The 19991-nt window shown below is 49.7% G+C and overlaps 5 protein-coding genes across 5 annotated transcripts in view; all 5 read left to right on the top strand.

Annotated features, from left to right (window-relative positions):
• AK88_04278 (uncharacterized protein) overlaps nt 1-3213 on the top strand; it is a gene marked incomplete at both ends in the record, with an annotated part of 7296 nt that extends 4083 nt beyond the window's left edge. The window contains 3 exons of the mRNA XM_012481888.1: nt 157-609; nt 1285-1838; nt 2002-3213. Coding sequence (XP_012337311.1) covers nt 157-609; nt 1285-1838; nt 2002-3213 — 2219 coding nt within the window. The remainder of the gene's footprint in view (nt 1-156; nt 610-1284; nt 1839-2001) is intronic.
• Nucleotides 3214-4538: 1325 nt separating this feature from the next.
• AK88_04277 (uncharacterized protein) lies at nt 4539-10094 on the top strand (the record flags this gene model as incomplete). The annotated part of the gene is made up of 5 exons (XM_012481887.1): nt 4539-5576; nt 5746-6508; nt 7013-7474; nt 8036-8643; nt 8814-10094. The coding sequence occupies 5 exons, from the start codon at nt 4539-4541 to the stop codon at nt 10092-10094; spliced, it is 4152 nt and encodes a 1383-aa protein (XP_012337310.1).
• Nucleotides 10095-11147: 1053 nt separating this feature from the next.
• AK88_04276 (uncharacterized protein) lies at nt 11148-15943 on the top strand (the record flags this gene model as incomplete). The annotated part of the gene is made up of 6 exons (XM_012481886.1): nt 11148-11234; nt 11489-12589; nt 12761-13508; nt 13918-14433; nt 14742-15238; nt 15635-15943. 6 exons carry the CDS (start codon nt 11148-11150, stop codon nt 15941-15943), a joined length of 3258 nt encoding a protein of 1085 aa, XP_012337309.1.
• A 129-nt stretch (nt 15944-16072) lies between these two features.
• AK88_04275 (uncharacterized protein) lies at nt 16073-16510 on the top strand (the record flags this gene model as incomplete). Its single annotated transcript, XM_012481885.1, has 1 exon — nt 16073-16510. The coding sequence occupies one exon, from the start codon at nt 16073-16075 to the stop codon at nt 16508-16510; it is 438 nt and encodes a 145-aa protein (XP_012337308.1).
• A 2094-nt stretch (nt 16511-18604) lies between these two features.
• Nucleotides 18605-19393, top strand: AK88_04274 (uncharacterized protein; the record flags this gene model as incomplete). Its single annotated transcript, XM_012481884.1, has 1 exon — nt 18605-19393. One exon carries the CDS (start codon nt 18605-18607, stop codon nt 19391-19393), a length of 789 nt encoding a protein of 262 aa, XP_012337307.1.
• Between the last annotated feature and the right edge of the window lie 598 nt (nt 19394-19991).

Here is a 19991-nt window from a genome sequence, read left to right as displayed (position 1 = left end):
CCATGCAGCCGACCCATCCATGCAGCCGACCCATCCATGCAGCCGACCGTACCCTGCCGCTACCTGACAGCACCGTCCCGGCCCCTTCTTTCTGTACCACTTGTGTCGTTTTTTTGTTTTTATCATCTTTCTCATCTGGCGTTGTCCCCCTTGCAGAGAAGGCAACGAGCACGACGGCAGACGCGCCGACACCAGGAGCAAACGTAGCAAGGAAGGACTCGGAGGATGACGAACCACCAGCCAGACCACCACGACCCCCTAAACCACAGAACGGAAATGATCAAGGAGCACCGGGACAGGGAGCAGCAGGATCGGGGGGCCCAGGACCCGTACCGCAACCCCCACCACCGGCACCACCAGCATCCATCTCTCCCCAGGCAGAACCACCATCATCATCGCCGAAGGCAACAGAGGACCTCGCAAGCACACAATCAGGTAAGACCACAGTAGTAATTGCAGAAAGCACCAGTGTTCAACAGGAATCTCCCAGGAGCGCGAACGAATGTGAGAAATTGGGGAATGACCATACCAAAATTGGTGAATGCCTTGAAAAAGTAATGAACACGGCAGTACCAAATGTTAGCACTCCTACGGACGAACCCGGTCACGGTACTTGGGTTGTCCCAGGTGCTACTAGCACAACAGAAGTAACTACAATAACCACACATACGTCTCCACCCACTATCAATGTCCCTGAGGGAACACCTGCAGGTACTGATAATGGGCACGACAAAGTACACAGTATTACTGAGGGTCCCTCCTTGTAGGCACAGAGGAACCTCTATTCACGCAACAGCAGTCCTGAGCACTCCGACGCCGCGAGAGAGGGGAAAAAAACACACAAACAACACACACCTCTTGCGGAGAGAGACAGGGAGCGCAAAACCAACGTCGAATGAGAATGCAAGCGGCCGAGCGACGGGTCGGTCGCGGGAGGTAACGAGGCGTAGACAAGTAGACGGGTAGCTACGTAGACGTCGAAAGATGTCGACACAGACCGACACACACACTGTGTGTGTTGTGTGGGAGAGAGAGAGAGTCTTTTCCCGTGGTGGCACCTTGCTCCGTGCGCTGCACCGGCCGCGGTCTCCCGTCCGTCTCCTGCCCCGTGGCACCCATGCTGTCAACCGTGTAGCCGACCGACCGTGGTCCACCGTGTGGTCGAACAATGCAGCGACGGACAGCGGGCAAGCGGCAAACGTGGACAATCTCGCACTTCAAAACTTCAGTTTCATCATACTTCTTCCTTCCCTTTCCCTGTCTCCCCATTCACCAAATGTTCAGGCGATGCCGTCGCCGATGGCACCAACGATGACCCCCCTGCTCTCAATCCACCCAAACCACCACCCAACCCGAACCCAAATCAATCGGGGAGCAGCCCCAGCGGCCCCGGCGGCGGCACTGGTCCTGGTGGAGGTGGTGTTTCTGGTGGGGAAGCAACGGGCGGTGCGGGTGATGAACAGGATGCTGGCGGCGCCGGCAGCGGAAGTGCAGGAGCAGGAGGTAGTAGTGGTGGTGGCGGAGGAGGAGGCGCTGGAGTTGGTGTTTCTGCTGGGGGGGGACAGGGCGGTGGCCATGGGAAGACCAAGAGTGAGGCCACTGGCGGCTTCGACTTAGATAACATAATTCCACGCCTGACAGCGAAGGCCTTAGGGGGGGGCTTTGTACCACCAACCTTACCAGAAAATAAATCCAGTTCATCCAATACAGACCAAGGTGGGCCGCATAACGGCCCCTTCTTTCCCGATCTAACCGCCGACGTCCTTACCGCCACTACTCCCGTACTCTTCTTCCTGTCCGCCGTCACCGTCGCACTTCTGGGTTATTCCCTCTGGAAGGTAAGCACAGCCACAACGCACACAAGCACGCACAAATATAACCGAGTGGCAATGCGCATCCCTCATATGTACCATAGCAGTGTGTTTCTACGTAGCTCCCTTGCATGATGATGCCAACAAATGCACTCTTCTACATCGCTCTTTTTCTTTTTTTTTGTTGTAGTACTTTGCCTACCTCGCCAAACGACGACGAACGTATCGAACCGTTCGTGACGTGCCATCACCTCCACTCGACGAAGAAATTCTAGACCATCTACAACGCGGCGACCTACCGCCACCCGATTACGGGTACACCTTGGTTAGGGATAGGCAACCTGCGTCAACACCCGCACGCCGCGGACAACGCCCACCACGCGTGAATCGCCGCACGATCATCGAGCTACATCTAGAAGTGCTCCACGAATGTGAAGCAGCCGAATGGGAAAACGTCAAAGACGACTATTTGCAGATTGTCTTGGAGGAGTTTGCGCGTGACTTGGAGCGGGACCCGATTATGTGCAGTAGAATCTTGGATGTTCCGACCTCGCACGCCTCTTTAGCAACCCATGATTCGACAACCCTGCATCCACCCACCGATTCCGACGGAACAAATCCATTACCACCGAATGCAGACGACCCCGATCCATGGCGTTGTATGGAAACCATACAGTTAGCAACGGACAATTGTCCACCTAACGAAGATGACTCCGATGCATGGAGTTGCACGGAAACCATACAGTTAGCAACGGACCCTTCTGCTTCTAACGAACAGGACCCCGATCCTTGGAGTTGTATGGAAACCATACATACCGAAACAGAACAGCGTCGTGCTCATTCCAAACCCGACCACGTGACGTCGTACTGCACCCATTGGATTAACTGGATTGACCGCAGTAAACATATTCTGCGGGAGTGCACGACGCAGCCGTGGTTTCTGCAATTAAAAGCGGAATGGAAACAATACCTGCGTGAGCACATGGCGGCAAACGAGGACAACGTGCATCGTGAACTAGGTGAAGCGGCAACCGTGCCGATGAAGAAACTGGACTTGTGGAGAAACTGGGTAGCGCAACAACATCGGCACATGCGTATGTATGAGGAGGAGTGGTTCCAACAATTGTTGAATAATGTACAGGAGGCGACAGTACCGGCAACGCGCGCAGTACCTGCAGTGGACCACGACTTAGAAGTGGAAAATGTCATGGCCGCAGAAGACATACTAAGAGTGAGAGATGTACCACGGTCGCAACCACTCCATGAGCAATCCTACCAGAAGAAACAACTCATAGCCAAATTGTGGATGCTCCTTCTCGCGGCCGTAATCGAAGAGTGCGAGCTCGAAAGCCGTCTGCAGGAGACGGAGTTATATGTGGATGAACTACTGGACAAGCTCTGAAATTAGTATGACGGGGCATATGAATGTGACATAACGCATGCTAACCGTACACCACTTTTACTTCATTATGTGACATACATAATACATTTCTTGTTTGCACTATTACATACCGTCTTTTTTTTTTTTCTGCTCTGTTCTGCTTACTTCTGTTTACTTGTGCTTACTTTTGCCTTGTTTTGCTAGCGTTGGGCACTCAACTTCTTTTAACATGACCATGGGAACAGGGTGCTAAAGGTCCAATGCATATAACATGTAGATTTACATGAATAATATGAAGGGGTCGTATTCTCCTTTATGTGAAGTTAATTATTACAAGATGCGCAAGTGCATTCTACGCGTATAGTGCAGCACACATATAGAATGCGAATACGCATTCGCGTATACGGAGAGATTGTCTCTCCGAGCAAACGCGGAAGGGTACCCACAATTCGACGAAGCAGCCGCGTGTAAGAAGGAGGAGAAATTGTCTCTCCGAGTAAACGCGTCGACCAACGGGGCCAAGTGTAAAACGGATTCGACGAAGGATTGTCCCAGTGTAAGAAGGAGGAGCATTCTCTCGTCGAGCAACCGCGGCCGGGTAAACACGATTGTCCGCGTAAGCAGCATTCGACGAAGTGGCCGAGTACAGCGGTTCCATTACGGCGTTCGAGTAAACGATTCGAAGAAGTAGCCGCGGGAAGGACGGCGGCCACGACGGACGCATTGATGTTGTTACTGCGGTTTGGTCTATAGGGGATACTGGTTTTTAACGGTATTGTTGTTACAGGAGATATTTGTTGTTAAGGGGGATATTTGTGGTTAAGGGTTGATCGGGTCAAGGATTTATGTTAACAGTATTGCTATTCAGGGATACAGTAAGGACGGAATAATCTAAGTATGCAGCAAAGAAAGCACCTATGACGCAAATTATAGTTCTGAGGGGTAGTGTTCAGTTAATAAACAATTTACGTGACCAAGCCAATGAATCCACATATTATGTAATCTAATTTGGGAGAGGATGGCCAAGTATTTAGAAATATTATGGAAGGACTACCTTGGGAAGGGGGAAACAGGAGTCAGTAAGAAAGATAAGGATTTTAAGGTAAGTGCACATATACGAGGACTTAGAGGGAACACCTAGATAGGCACACATGAATATATTAGGGCAGCATGAGGACGCACAGCAAGCAACATGTGCACGTTCACATTATCAGCTCGTGCAAGTTCTGTCCGAGGCACGCAGCTATATAGACAGAACAGGGGACAGTGTAATGACTTGAAAAGTTATATATAGGAACGGTAACTAGTGAACGTAGTATAGTTCATATATGCATATATCTTGAACCATGTACCTACAGAAAAATTTCTGGGAACATGTGAACACAGTATGGCAGACGTTTAAACAACATATGGAGGACGAGAACGAAGATACAATGATAGATTTAATGTGTCACAAGAACCAAGCGCCGGCTGGAAATGCGCAGGCACAGGGGGAAACCTTCAGTGAGACGAACAAAGCTGTGTGCTGGCTAGTATTAAAGGCATTAAGTTTTAAATATGGGATCAAGTGGATGCGAGGAGGTAAGAACTTGAATAATGTGGAGAAGAAGAATGATAATATAAAGCTGTATATGAAATGTATTTTAGTGAATATATTTATGAAAAAAATAGTCGGGCAGAAATGTTTAGAGGCTGCTGGTGGAAGGCAAGCATTTACAGCTGCGACAGCATTGCTACGGGACAGAGCAAAGGAGGAGCCCAATATGGCATGTGAGACGCAGGACAGGAAGGACGGCAGCATGCAGAAGTCACAAAACACGGAAAACTGGGATCCATGGGAAATAATGCACAGATGGCTTGAGAGGAATAAGGGATACTTGACAGATGGGGAGCAGGGCGTCTTGGGGACGGAATGCATAGTACAAAAAGACAAGACTGCACAAGAAATAAAGAAAGCTGCGAACAACAAAATTGAGGACGTGGGGCAAGAACTACAGCACGAGGTGAAACAAATATTGGAAGAACTAAATAAATCCAGAGACAGCGAAAGTATGGAGAATATAATAAAGAAAGTGAAGCAAGGCAAGGACTCCGCTTCGAACACTCCACCACCACACGCACAACCACCGGGGGAACCACAGGCTACATCGTCATCAACATCATCAACACCGGGCAGGTCAGAACACGCTCATGCAGGTAATGGAGGTGGGGCCGTCGCCACAAACGCCCCGGCCACACCAGCACCAGACAAGCCGCCCGGTAAAGGAGGACAAGAAGTCGCGGCGAAACCGGTGGCAACGAAGCCGCCCGAGCTACAGGATTGTCAGGGAGACAGATTATTGGAGTGGAGGCAAAAGGAAACATATGTGCAAGCTAATTATGGTGTAAGTTCGAGTGTGTGACGGGCAGGAAACAAAAGGGATGAGGAATACATGGAAGGAACAACTTGTCCATGGCGTGTATGCATATATGCGCGTGTGAATGTTCCTGCGGGGTAGATTGTGCTGAAACCGTTAACATACGTATACATGTATTTCCACGATCATAATACAGAAACAGGATATGGACAAATTACAGAAGGTTTTGAAAGATTTTAAGGAATATATGGGGAAAAATGAACAGCACGTAGATGCGTATGGTGTAAACTGTTATAATTCTGGTTGGGAAGATATGGACAACACATCCACATTTTACACGCAGCAGATGGTACCGGACGTAGTCAGGTGTAGACTTATGACTATAGCATTGGGTTTCGCCAATGGGTGGGGTAGACAAGACAACGCCACGCAGGACGGCGTGCACATGAGTGAGGAAGAAGAGAATAGCCTAAGATGTGAAGTAGTGAATGTATTTGGACACTTACTGAAAAAGAAGTATTGTGAACGCCAACAACAATGGTACAGAGGTATCGAATATGCATACATTGTAATGCAGAACATGGGGGATGAGAAATTAGGAACGGGACTGCCACCTGGGCCTGTTACGGACAAGAGGTGCACAATGTGGGGGTATGAAGGACATAGGAGGAATGTGGAAGCAATAAATTTGCCTGTAGTGGAGTGGTTATTGCAGGACACGCAATTACTTGGAAAAATAGCACAGATGCAAAGGGAAATGCCCTGTAATACAGAGTGGAAACAGTATATTCAGGAGCAAGGCTTGAAAAATAACATTACTGAGCATAGGCAGGCAGAGAGGACTCAGATAGAGGACAAAGTAGGCAAAAAAGTGAAAACGAATGCAGCAGAAATAATCCAGAGGGCAACGGAAGTGGTAGAGGAGAAAATTACAGAATTGAACGATAGGAACACTAGTGGTAAGAACACGAATACCAACACTACGAATATGTTCGGCCCATTACTGACCGTACGCCACGTACCGTACGCATGCCACCACCACCACAACAACAACGCACACGGCAGCCACAACAGCACAGCAAACGACTTCGTTGAGCGGGGAGCGTACAGTGCAGGGGAGTAGAACGGCCACGACGGCAGTGGTCGCGGTTGCGGAGCGGACGGAGATGAGTGGCCACGGCAGTGGGACGGCGGACGAGATGACAGCAACAACAAATACAAGTGTACTGCTACCATCCATCCCGACCCAGTCGACCGAGTTCACCTCACCGTACGCTTGCTGTCGCCTGACCCAATGCACCGAGTACGCAGTCGACCCACTGCGTCGATGCATGCATCGAAACACTCTATCGAGCCGCACCTGCCGCTAGCTGACCGCACCGTCCCGGCCCCTTCTTTCTGTACCACTTGTGTCGTTTTTTTGTTTTTATCATCTTTCTCATCTGGCGTTGTCCCCCTTGCAGAGAAGGCAACGAGCACGACGGCAGACGCGCCGACACCAGGAGCAAACGTAGCAAGGAAGGACTCGGAGGATGACGAACCACCAGCCAGACCACCACGACCCCCTAAACCACAGAACGGAAATGATCAAGGAGCACCGGGACAGGGAGCAGCAGGATCGGGGGGCCCAGGACCCGTACCGCAACCCCCACCACCGGCACCACCGCGCGCAGAGGGGACAGGTGGGAACCCTGGAAGTAACAAGCCACAGGAAGGTGAGTTAGACTGCGAAAACGAGGATTCCAGTGGTGTTCCTTCAGGAACAGAAACCCATACAGGGTCTAGTGTAAGCGTTTCCAAGGCTCGTCATGCTATGCCCGGACAACTTCCCTGTAGTGAGTTGAAGACATTACTACGTCCACAGCATATAACGACTTCCCCTCCTGCTGTCATAGGTGGCGGATCCCCGGAACCTCGACCTGCTGGTAATGCTCTGCGCCGTGCACACTGATACCCAATACTGGTCCTCACAATGCGCTTATGCATACTCCCAGGAATGGCACTGGAGGGGCCACAGAAAAAAAAAAAGAAAAAAACAACAATTGCCGGCGACAGCGGGAGAGACAACACGGAGAGAGAGAAACCACACGTCCAATGAGAATGCAAGCGGCAGAGCGACAGCGATGGGTCGGCCGCGGCAGGCAGCTGCCGGTAGACACAGACGTACAGAGGTTGACGTCGACAGACAGACACACACTGTGTGTGTGTCTGTGTGTTGTGAGTGTTGTGCGCGAGAGAGAGAGTCTTTTCCCGGGGTGGCACCGTCCACGTGCCATGCCCCACCGTCCGTCTGCTGCCACCGTCTCCCCGACGCCTGCCCCCCATCCTTCCTGGCTGGTTCCCCGATGCCGTCCCCGTGGCACCATGTGGGCAACCGTGACAGTGTTGTCAAGGACCGGTTGGAACCGTATGGCCAACCAACCATGCATTCATCGTAACAAACTTCAGTGTTGACACTTATGCTTGTTCTTCCCTTAAACATATAGGTAATACTGAATCCACGGATACAGAGAGTAAGAATGGGACAGAAGCAGGATCAGCACAACCAACACCAGGAGCACCACCAGCAGCACCATCACCGGCGGTACCTACAGGGGAACCCACACCACAATCAACAGGCACAGAAACAACATCAACAGCAAACGCCGGGGACGGTAGTACGCGTGACACGCAGGATGCCGTCATCGATAAAGGAAACGATGACCCCCCTCCTCTCAATCCACCCAAACCAAAACCAGAAACCACGCACCCCAATCAATCGGGGAGCACCGTCCCCGGCGCGGGCGCACCATCCTCAGGAGGTGGTGCAGATGGAGTTTCTGGTCGGGAAGGACAGGGAGGTGCAGGTGATGGGGGAGGTGGTGCAGGTGCAGCAGGTGCTGGAGCAGGTTCAACTGGGCCTGTGAAACCAAATTCCTCAGGCACCGATTCTACCGGTCATGGTACTGCCACTACAGGAGGTGGACGTGCTGCTCCTACCCCTGCCAACCCTTCCGTGCCGCCCGGCCTCACATGGGAAGATGTCAAGCCATACACCCCCGCGATCATTCCCGCGGTGGTTGGTATTGGCGTCCTTGCGTTCTTCCTATGGAAGGTAAGTATACATGGCAATCAGGGAATGCCGCATGTGCAGGATGTTTATACCTGAGAACATCCCAACCGGCTCCAATATATGATCGTTCTAACCAATATACTCCTACATCCGCGTTCATTCCTTTTATCCTACCGTCCTCACCCTGCTCTTTACCCGCTTTTTCTGCTTAGTATTTTGCCTACCTCGCCAAACGACGACGAAAGTTTCGAACCGTGCGTGACGTGCCATCACCGCCACTCGACGAAGAAATATTGGCGCATCTACAACGCGGCGAACTGCCACCACCCGATTACGGGTACACGATGATTAGGGATACGAAACCTGCATCTGCTGCCGAACGACGCGGCCAACGCCCACCACGCGTGCATAAGCGCACCATCATCGAGCTACATCTAGAAGTGCTCAACGAATGTGAAGCGACCGAGTGGGAAAACGTCAAAGACGACTATTTGCAAATTGTCGTGGAGGAGTTTGCGCAGCATTTGATGCGGGACGGAAAGGGGTATAGTAGTTCCTTGGATGCTCCTATCACAAACCAGGATTTATCAGGGAACAATGTTGCATCCACCCTCGATCCACCCACTGACACCGCTGTAACGGATGCATGCCCATTGAATGACCCCGATACATGGAGTTGTATGGAAACCATACAGTTAGCAACGGACCCTTGGCGCCCTAACGCACAGGACCCAGATCCATGGAGTTGTATGGAATCCATACAGTTAGACACGGACCGTGCTCCGCCTAACGAAGATGACCGATGCTGTTGCATGGAAACCATACAGTTAGCAACGGACCGTTCTCCACCTAACGAAGATAACCCATGGCGTTGTATGGAATCCATACAGTTCGAACCAGAACAGCGTCCCGCTACTAGTCCCGGGCATGTGACGTCGGAGTGCACCCAATGGATTAACTGGATTGACCGCAACAAGCACCTATTGCGGGCGTGCACAGGGCAAACGTGGTTTTTGCAATTAAAAGCGGATTGGAAACAATACCTGCGTGCACACATGGTGGCAAACGAGGATAACGGCGTACACGGGCAGCGTGAATTCGGTGATGCGGCAACCCTGCCGATGCAGAAAGTGCGGTTGTGGAAAGAATGGGTTGCCCAACAACATCGGCATGTGAGTACATACAGTGAAGAGGAGTGGTTTCAACATTTGTTAGAAAATATCGAGGAGGCGACAGCCTCGCACAAAGGCGAAGTACCTATAGTGGAAAACGACTTAGAAGTGGAAAAAGTAATGGCAGCAGCATATATGCTACGCGTGAGAGATGCTCCAGAGTTCCAACAACTGCATCCGCAATCTTACATGAAAAAACGGTTAACCGCTCAAACATGGATACTGATCCTGGCATTAGTCCTAGCACAGTGCGAGCTCGAGAGTAGTATGCAACAGAGGGAGTTGTATGTGGATGCTTTATTACAGAATATGCGACATTAGGATGACGGGGCACATGAATGGAAAATAACGCATGCTACCCGTACACCACTTGTACTGCATTATGTGATATACATTATATATTACTATGCTCACATTATACTATAACTGTTTTTTTTTTTTTCTTTTTATGCTTTTTTTGTTTCTCTTCTCTGCTCCTTCCTTCTGTTTCTTTCTCTTTACTTGTGCTTTGTTTTGTGCTTGTTATGTAGTCAACTTCTATTAATATACCTATGGGGACAGGGTGCTACAGGTCCAATGCATATAAAATGTGGATTTAAATGAATACTATGAACGCGTAGTATTCTGCTTTATGTGAAGTTAATTATTAAAAGCTGCGCACGTGCATTCTACGGGTATAGTGCAGAACAAACATAGAATGCGACTACGCATTCGCGTATACGGAGCGCTTGTCTCTCCGCGCACACGCGGCCGCGTAAACGCGATTGTCCGAGTAATGAGACCGAGTGTAAGAAGGATTCGACGAAGGATTGTCCGAGTGTAAGAAAGGAGGGAGAAATTGTCTCGCCGATCACACGCGTCGACCAAAGCGGCCGCGTAAACCGCATTGTAGCCGAGTGACGCGGCCAAGTGCAAGACCGATTCGACGAAGGCTTGTCCGAGTGTAAGAAGCACGAGACATTGTCTCTTCGAGCAAACGCGGCCGGGTAAAGCAGATTGTCCGAGTAAGACCGATTCGACGCCGTGGCCGAGTAAGGGGTTCGAGGGAGGGAGTACAGAGTGGGCGTGGAGGAGAAGGAACCCATATATTATATGGGGGAGCAATTAGGTCCGCAACGACGGCAGGACGCAGAAGGACGAATTGATGTTGTTACTGTGGTTTAGTGCAGAACGGGATATTTGTTGTTAAGGGGGGTATTCGTTCTTAAGGGGATATTGTGGTTCAGGGATGTAGCAAAGAGGGAACACTCTAAATATATGGGCATCAGGGTAGCTACCCAGGGAATTATAGTCCCTGTGGTACTATTCAGTTAACGTGGAATTTACAAGAGGATCCTCAGAAGTCATATATTATATAACGCACGCAGGCAGGTAATGGCGCAATATGCACAAATCTTATGGGAGGAATATATTAAAAACAGGAATATAGGGGTGAAGCACCAGCATGATAAGGATTTTAACGTAAGTACACATATGTGGACACTTGGGCCACACGCGTGAATATTAATATGTGGCTATATTAAAAACGAATGCAGGACTACATATAAAAGGTGTATGTGTTCTTATTGTCCGTTCGTACAATTTGTATGGGGGGCACGGGAATATATGTCTAGGACGCGCAAGGCGCAGTTATATATAACAGTATATATTGGGAAGGAATATAAGCAAGGTAGCATACTTTATATATGGATATATGGTGAATATTTTACCTGTAGAAACACTTTTGGAACAATGTCACAGAAGTGTGGAAGAAATTTAAAGAGCATATGCAAAATACAGAACACGATACATTCATAGAGCCCCTGTGTGAAATGCATCAAGATGGGGAGCACGAGGCGGAAACATTCAATGAGAGCGACAAATCTGTGTGCTGGCTAGCACTTAAAGCATTAGGTTTTAAACATGGAATTAAATTAGATGTAACCACTACGGGGCCCGAGGACCTGGACAATACAGCGGCAGAAGATGGCGTCATGCCATATATGAAATGTATTTTAGTAAATATATTCATGAAGAGAATAGTCGGCGAGAAATGTTTAGACACTGCTGCTGGAAGGCAAGCATTTCTCGCAGCGCAGGATTTGGCAAGGCACGGACACAAGAAGGAGCCTAATATGGCATGTGAGCAGGCGGACAGGAAGGACGGTACCAAGAAAAAAGGAGAAAACACCGCAGATTGGAATTTATGGCCCATAATGGAGAGATGGCTTGAGAGGAATCGCGGAAACTTGAGAGATGGGCAGGAGGGCGTATTAGGGAAGGAATGCACGGCAGAAAGAAACAAGAGTGCACTAGAAATAAAGGAAGAAGCGACTAAAAAAATTGAGGAACTGGGTAAAGACATAGAAGAGGACATACACAGTATATTGAAGGAAATAAATGATGCGGGGGACAGTAGGAGTATGGACGATATATTGAAGAGGGTGAAGCAAGGCAAGGACTCCGCTTCGAAAACTCCACAAGAACACGGACAATCACCGGGGGCACCACAGGCTACATCGTCATCAACAACAACATCACAAGCACCGGGCATGTCAGCAACCGGTAACGCAGGTAACGCGGGTGGCACCACCACACCCGCCCCGGCCAAACCGGCACCCGTCGACAACGGACGTAGTGCCACACCAGTAGCGGCGAAACCGGGACCCGCGGTGACACCGGGGGCGACGGCATCATCTGGTGGTGGTGGTCCGGTTGGTAAGGGTGCTGCCGCAGGAGGTCAGGGGCAGGGGAAGGCTGGAAAAGGAGAGGATTGTGATGCAGACAGAGCTCAGCAGCGGCCGCGTAACGCGGTGTACGTGGTGCCTCCTCCTAATGTAAGTTACATGAGTGACACAGCACGGATGAGCGGGACACAAGAATGCAAAGCAGACGAATTTGTTCATAACAACACTTGCGTATATGTGAGGGTGTACATGTATTCAGACAGAAGGATGTTAGTACAATATAAGCACGAATATATCCATATGTTACTATGTAAAATGTAGGATAAACAATGGAACAAGTGGAAGACAGTACTTAAGGCATTTAAAGAATATATGGATGCAAACCAACACCTCGCGGATGCCATAGGGGCAAACTGCTATAATAGTGGTTGGAATGATTTCGGTGACGGGAAAGCGTACCATAAGGACCAAACAGTAGCAGATGTCGTACGGTGGAGAGTTATGAGTGTTGCATGGGGCTTTGCAAATGGGTGGGGCACAAAAGACAACGCCACGCAGGACGGCGTGCACATGAATGCGGAAGAAGAGAATATGTTCAGGTGCGAAGTAGCAAATATATTTGGACATCTACTGAAGGAAAAGTATTGCACCGGGCACCGAGGATACAAGAGAGGTGTAGAGTATTCCCGGATAGTATTCAAGAGTATGAAGAGCGAGGGAGCAGGTGGAATTGGAGTACTGGATGGTCCTGTTATACAAGGCAAGTGTACTGCGTGTGGGTATGAAAAGCATAACAGGTTGGCACACGCCATAAATTTGCCTGTCGTGGAGTGGTTCTTGCAGGAACGGCAACTATTGGACGCCATCCAGAATATAGAAGGGGGAGCGAACTGTAATAAAAAGTGGAAGGAGTATACAGCGGACAAGATGAAGATGGATAACCCGAGAGAGCTGGATGAAGAGAAAATCACTGACATAAAGCAAGACCAGGAGAAACTAAGGATGCAAGCAACCAAGAACATGGACGCAGTGAAGGACGCATTAGAACAGAAAATTCAAGAACTAGCAGGTAAGCACACGAACAGTAAGAATGCGCATAACAAGAACATACGGCCGCTATGAATACACGGCCGACTACTGACCGCACGGGTGCTTCCACCACAAACACGAACACGGGGGAATAGCAGCACAACAGAACTTCGCTGTCCCACTTCGGTTGAGAACTTCGTTGACGTTGAGCGGTGGCGGCCCCCGTGTACAAGAGTGTGGAGCGAACGACATGACGGCGGCAACAACACATAAAAGTTGTACTGCTACCATCCCATACCAGTCCACCGAGTGCGCAGTCCATCGAGTGGACCCGACCGTACCCTGCCGCTACCTGGACACACCGTCCCGGCCCCTTCTTTCTGTACCACTTGTGTCCTTTTTTTTTTTATCATCTTTCGACCACCTTTCTTCCGTTGTCCTCATTGCAGCAACGAAGCCGGACGCACCCACACCACCAGCGGCCAAGCCGGCGGCTACCAAACCAGCAACCACAACACCGGTAGAAGCAGCACCCGCAGGCAGATCAGAGGAAGCTGGGGACCCACCGCAGCCATCACCAGCACCCGTCTCACCCCAGGCAGAACCCGCAGGGCAACCAGGGGAAGTAGGGGGCCAAGGACCAGGACCTGGACAACCACCCCCACCTCCACCACCACAGGACGGATCACCGCCGGGGAACAATAGTAGAAAGGAGCCACCAGCATCCGCAGCCGGCACATCGGGACCTAAGGTGGACGAGGATGGAAACAAGCACAACCCAAAGGTAGACGCGCCGACACCAGGTGAGAAAGAGAGAAAAGTAGTTGAAAGCAAGACTGCTGAAACTCTACTTGGTACTGCAGTCATAACAACTGAGATCACCACCACAACCTATGATCCCACTGGTGGAGTTGGTATGGATACTATTAATAAGTTACTGCAGGAGCAAGAGAAGAAGGAGAAAAGTAAGGCACCTGAAAAAGGAAAAGTATACACACATGTTGGACACTGTGGGGGAAACAAGGAAAGAAAAAATAAATAAAAAAAAGGAACTAAACAGAAAAAAAGGGCAAACAAAAAAAACATTTATATATTGCTGCAATGGGCACGCGGTGCACAAGATGGACGAGGGATGCACCGCAACCACGCGTTGCCCAATGGTCACGCAACCAACCAACGACGGACAGTGTCGTCAGCCAACCATCAGCGACCGACAAAAACATCAGGTTCGAAACTTTCTACATTTTCCCTTTTCCCCCTGATACCCATTTAGGAACTGAAGAAGCAAGCAATGAGCCGACAATGAGTGCAGTGGTACCTGACACTAAAAGCACAGATAGCGCTGGTGATTCTTCCAAAACGAAGGCTGCAGATGGGGAAAGTAGAAATACTGAAAACACAAAAGTTGAGGATCATCAACCAGGAAGTACCGGTGTTCAGGATGCCGTCGTTGATGGCGGCAACGATGACCCCCCTCCTCCCAATCCACCCAAACCAAAACCCAACCCGAACCCAAATCAATCGGGTAGTAGTGGCAGTTTCAGTGACGCTGATTTGGCGGATGGAGTTTCTGGTGGGGAAGGAAAAGGCGGAGGTGCCGAAGTTGGTGGTGGTGGCGGAGGAGGTACTAGTGGTGGTGGAGGGCCTGCCCTCACCCCTGCCACCCCTTCCGTTGCGCCCGGCCTCACATGGGAAGATGTCAAGCCGTACACCCCCGCGATCATTCCCGCGGTGGTTGGTATTGGCGTCATTGCGTTTTTCCTTTGGAAGGTACGTATACACGACAATGAGGGCATGCCGCATGTGCAGGATGTTTATACCTCAGAACATCCCTACGGGCTCCAATATATGCTCGTTCTAATCCATATACTCCTACACCCACGTTCATTCCTTTTATCCTACCGTCCTCACCCTCCTCTTTACCCCCCTTTTTATGCTTAGTATTTTGCGTACCTCGGACAAAGACGACGACGAACATATCGAACCGTGCGTGACGTGCCGTCACCGCCACTCGACGAAGAAATATTGGAGCATCTACAACGCGCGGACCTGCCGCCACCCGATTACGGGTACACGATGGTTACGCAACCTGCGTCTGCTGCTGAACGCCGCGGACAACGCCCCCCACGCGTGCATAAGCGCACCATCATCGAACTACATTTAGAGGTGCTCAACGAATGTGAAGTGGCCGCATGCGAAAACGTCAAAGACGACTATTTGCAAATTGTCGTGGAGGAGTTTGCGCAGCATTTGATGCGGGACGGAAAGGGGTATAGTAGTTCCTTGGATGCTCCTATCACAAACCAGGATTTATCAGGGAACAATGTTGCATCCACCCTCGATCCACCCACTGACACCGCTGTAACGGATGCATGCCCATTGAATGACCCCGATACATGGAGTTGTATGGAAACCATACAGTTAGAACAAGAAGAGACTCCTTTTCTCCTTCCATCCCCTTACCCGGGGAATTAAAACCGGGCCCCCGACCACACTACTTGGATTAACTGGATTGCCCGCAACAAGCACCTTTTGCGGGAGTGCACGACGCAGCCGTGGTTTCTGCAATTGAAATCGCAATGGAAACAATACCTGCGTGAGCACATGGTGGCAAACGAAGACAACGTAGTATACGGGCACAGTGAGTTCGGTGCAGCGGCAACCGTGCAGATAAACAAGCTTGACGCATGGAAAGAATGGTTTGCAAATCAACATGCGCTTATGAGTACATACAGTGAGCAGGCGTGGTTCCAACCTTTGTTGAGTACTGTAGAGGAGGAGACAGTGCCGGACAAAGGCGATATACATGGCGTGGACCAACACTTCAACATGGAACAAGTAATGGCCGCAGAACATATGCTACGAGTGCGAGATTTACCGCGGTCGCAAACTATGCATCCGCAACCTTACATGAAAAAAGTGTTAACCGCTAAAACATGGATACTGTTCCTGGCATTAGTCATAGAACACTGCGAGGTCGAACGCCGTCTGCAGGAGAGGGAGTTATATGTGGATGCGCTATTGCAAACGTGTTCACATTAGCATGACGGCGCATATGAATGCGACATAACGCATGCTAATCGTACAACACTTTTATTTCATTATGTCATATACATAATATATTTCTTGTTTGTACTATTCCATACCGTCTTTTTTTTTCTGCTCTGTTCTGCTTACTTGTGCTTTTGTTTTTTTTTGTTTGTTGTTATGTAGTCCACTTCTTTTAACATGACCATAGGAACAGGTGGGTACCGGTTAAATGCATATAAAATGTAGATTTACATGAATAATATGACGGGGTAGTATTCTCCTTTATGTGAAGTTAATTATTAAAAGCTGAGCAACTGCATTCTACGGGTATAGTGCAGAACAGATACAGAATGCGACTACGCATTCGCGTATACGGAGCGCTTGTCTCTCCGAGCACACGCGGCCGCGTAAACCGCATTGTAGCCGCGTGTAAGAAGGTACACATTGTCTCTCCGAGCAAACGCGGTCGGGTAAAGCGGCCGGTCCGAGTGAGGAGGCTCCGACGCCGGATTGTCCGCGTGTAAGAACGGAGGGAGAGATTGCCTCTCCGAGCACACGCTTCGACCAAAGCGGCCGCGTGCACGCGATTGTCCGAGTAATGAGACCGAGTGTAAGAAGGAGGAGAGATTGTCTCTCCGATTAAAGCGGTTCGACGACGTAGCCGCGTGTAAGAAATATTCGAAGCAGTAGCCGAGTGTAAGAACGGAGGGAGACATTGTCTCTCCGAGCAAACGCGTCGACCCACGCGGCCAAGTGTAAGAAGGATTCGACGACGTAGCCGAGTGTAAGAAGGATTCGACGACGTAGCCGAGTGTAACAACGATTCGACGAAGTAGCCGAGTGTAAGAAATATTCGAAGCAGTAGCCGAGTGTAAGACGGATTCGACGAAGTAGCCGAGTAAAGCGGTTCGATTACGGCGTTCGAGTAAACGATTCGACGAAGTAGCCAAGTAAGGGGTTCGACGAAGTAGGCGAGTAAGCGGGATTGTCGACGACGTGGCCGAGAAAGGGATTCGAGTTAAGGATTTCGAGTGAGGGGGATCACAGACAGGGAGCAGAGAGCGCGGGCGGAGGCCAAGGAACACACATCTTATGTGGGCGGGCAGACAGCGCGAGAGCACACGGAACACATATGTTGTGGGGGAGACCACAAGTACCGGCAACGACAAAAGGAACGCGACAACGACGGCAGGACGGCGGCAACGACGGCGGCCACGACGGCAGAAGAAATTGATGTTGTTATACTGCGGTTTTTAGGTGTACGCACACAGAGACACAGTGTGTGTGAAGGCGTTTAGTGGAGAACGGGTGTTGTTGTTCGGGGGTGTATTCATGACGAGTTGTGCGTGTGTACGGTAGTGTAGTGTAACTTTTTTTTTTTGTATGGTCTTCTACAACACAAGGACGACGGGAGAAGACGTCTGCTTAATGCTATATCCACGGAATATATGTACATTTGAACCGGTTATCGAAACGATTGAACAGTTGGTGTTGTTATGGGTCGAGTATGAATGTCTGTACTCAGGACGGTGAACTTTTTTCCTATTTTTTCCTGTCGTTTCTTTGTTTTTTTTTTTTCTGTCTGTTTGTCTTTCTTTTCTCCCTCCTGGTCTATTCCATCTTTTTTTCCTTGCTGTTTTCCTATCTCTAATGAAAGCATAAAGCTGTTCAGGAGGCCTTAGTTCAGGCATGTGTTTTGTTAGTGTGCACAGTTACTGTACTAAGACAACCACAGGACATCTGAGGAAGAATATAGCTAGTTTGAGGCAGTGTAATATATGAAGTAACAATTAATTACACAGTTATAGTCATACAGGAAACATGGCCCAAACATTTGGGACTCTCTTAGCAGATTATGCACGCAACAGGGCAATGTGGAGACAGGATGGAACATATGAGGTAATTTAGTATGAGGGTAAACTATATAAGACCTAAAATGAATAATTAGGAGGGAGAACAAAGGGCAGACAGAAATGGAAGGAGGAATATATTAGAACTGTGAGCTCAGGTATAGCGAATAGAACAATATTATATATTAGGCCGGAAAGCCAGATACACACGTACACATATAATTTTCCTCTGCTGCAGCAAGCAATATGGGAACATATGAAACATATGGTAAAGAACTTTCTTAACTATATGGAACAAGATAATGACACATGGGCGCAATCGTGTGATGATACAGGATGGTTAGCGGAACGATACGTAAAATGGAATAATGATGACGACAAAGTTGTATGCAAAATGATGGTGCCGGCATTATTTTTCATGAATGGCTGGGGGACGCGTAAAGATGGGGGATACGATGCTTCGGCCGCAAGAACCCCATTAGACACATATATCAGGTGCATAATTGCGAATGTAATTATGTTCCAGTTGATAAGAGCAAACTGTGGGAGAAATCAAGGTATACGACAGGCGTTGCACATATTAAAAAACTTGATGACCAGTGTTCATAGTGGTGTTAATGTTAAGACGTGCACCTGGGTGGTCGAGAATGAACTGAGCATAGGAGGCAAAGTACTAGGCGCACAATTTGATGACTGGATAATGGGGAATGACCACATGAAGGCCCGGATGAACAAGTTACAGCAAAATGCAACATGCACACGCAGGGTACACAGTGAAGCATCACGCGCGCCACAGACATCTGACACCCGGACGCGACGTCTGGAATTATTGAAAGAAGGACAAGTGCGGGAGGCAATGGAGACAGGAATGACGCGTATATTACAGAAAGTAGGGAAGCAAGTAGAGGACATATGGGGGCCAGTTCCTTCCGACGACGACGATGAGGACGACGACGATGATGAGGACGTCGACGATGAAGACGAAGATGAGGATGCAGAAGCGCAGGACACGAGTGGTAAGAACAGTACAGGAGCAGAGTTCTAAGAATACCAGCACTACGAATATGCATAGTACGCATAGTACGCATACGGCCGAATACGCAGCGTACGGCCGCGTGTAAACACGGGCGGCACGGACAGGACCGCCACCGATATGACTGCGCACGCATATGGACGCCGCCACACAACAACACGCGCACGTGGCGGAACAGCACAACAGAACTTCGCTGCCCCACTTCGGTTGAGCACATCATCGTTGAGCCGTGCGCAGATGTGCGGCCACCACGGCAACTATAGCGACGGATGGAGCGGGACGGCGGACGACATGACCGCGACAAATAAAAGTTGTACTGCTACCACCTCCGTCCACCGAGTACGCAGTCCACCTCACCGTTCGCGTGCTGCCGCCTGACCCAGTCCATCGCAGTTCACCGAGTCCTACCGCGACCCACTGCATCGATCCACTGCATCGACCCATGCAGCCGGACCCCTACCCTGCCGATACCTGATCGAACCGTCGCGGCCCCCTTCTTTCTGTACCACTTTGTGTCCTTTTTGTATCATGTTGTCGTTTTACGTCCTTGCTTTATTTGCAGCGGCGACAGAGAAGAAGACAGACAAGGACGCCTCGTCGAAAACATCAG

Source organism: Plasmodium fragile, assembly GCF_000956335.1.
Source record: "Plasmodium fragile strain nilgiri unplaced genomic scaffold supercont1.58, whole genome shotgun sequence".
Classification (NCBI taxonomy): domain Eukaryota; phylum Apicomplexa; class Aconoidasida; order Haemosporida; family Plasmodiidae; genus Plasmodium; species Plasmodium fragile.
This window is presented reverse-complemented; position numbering and strand designations above follow the sequence as displayed.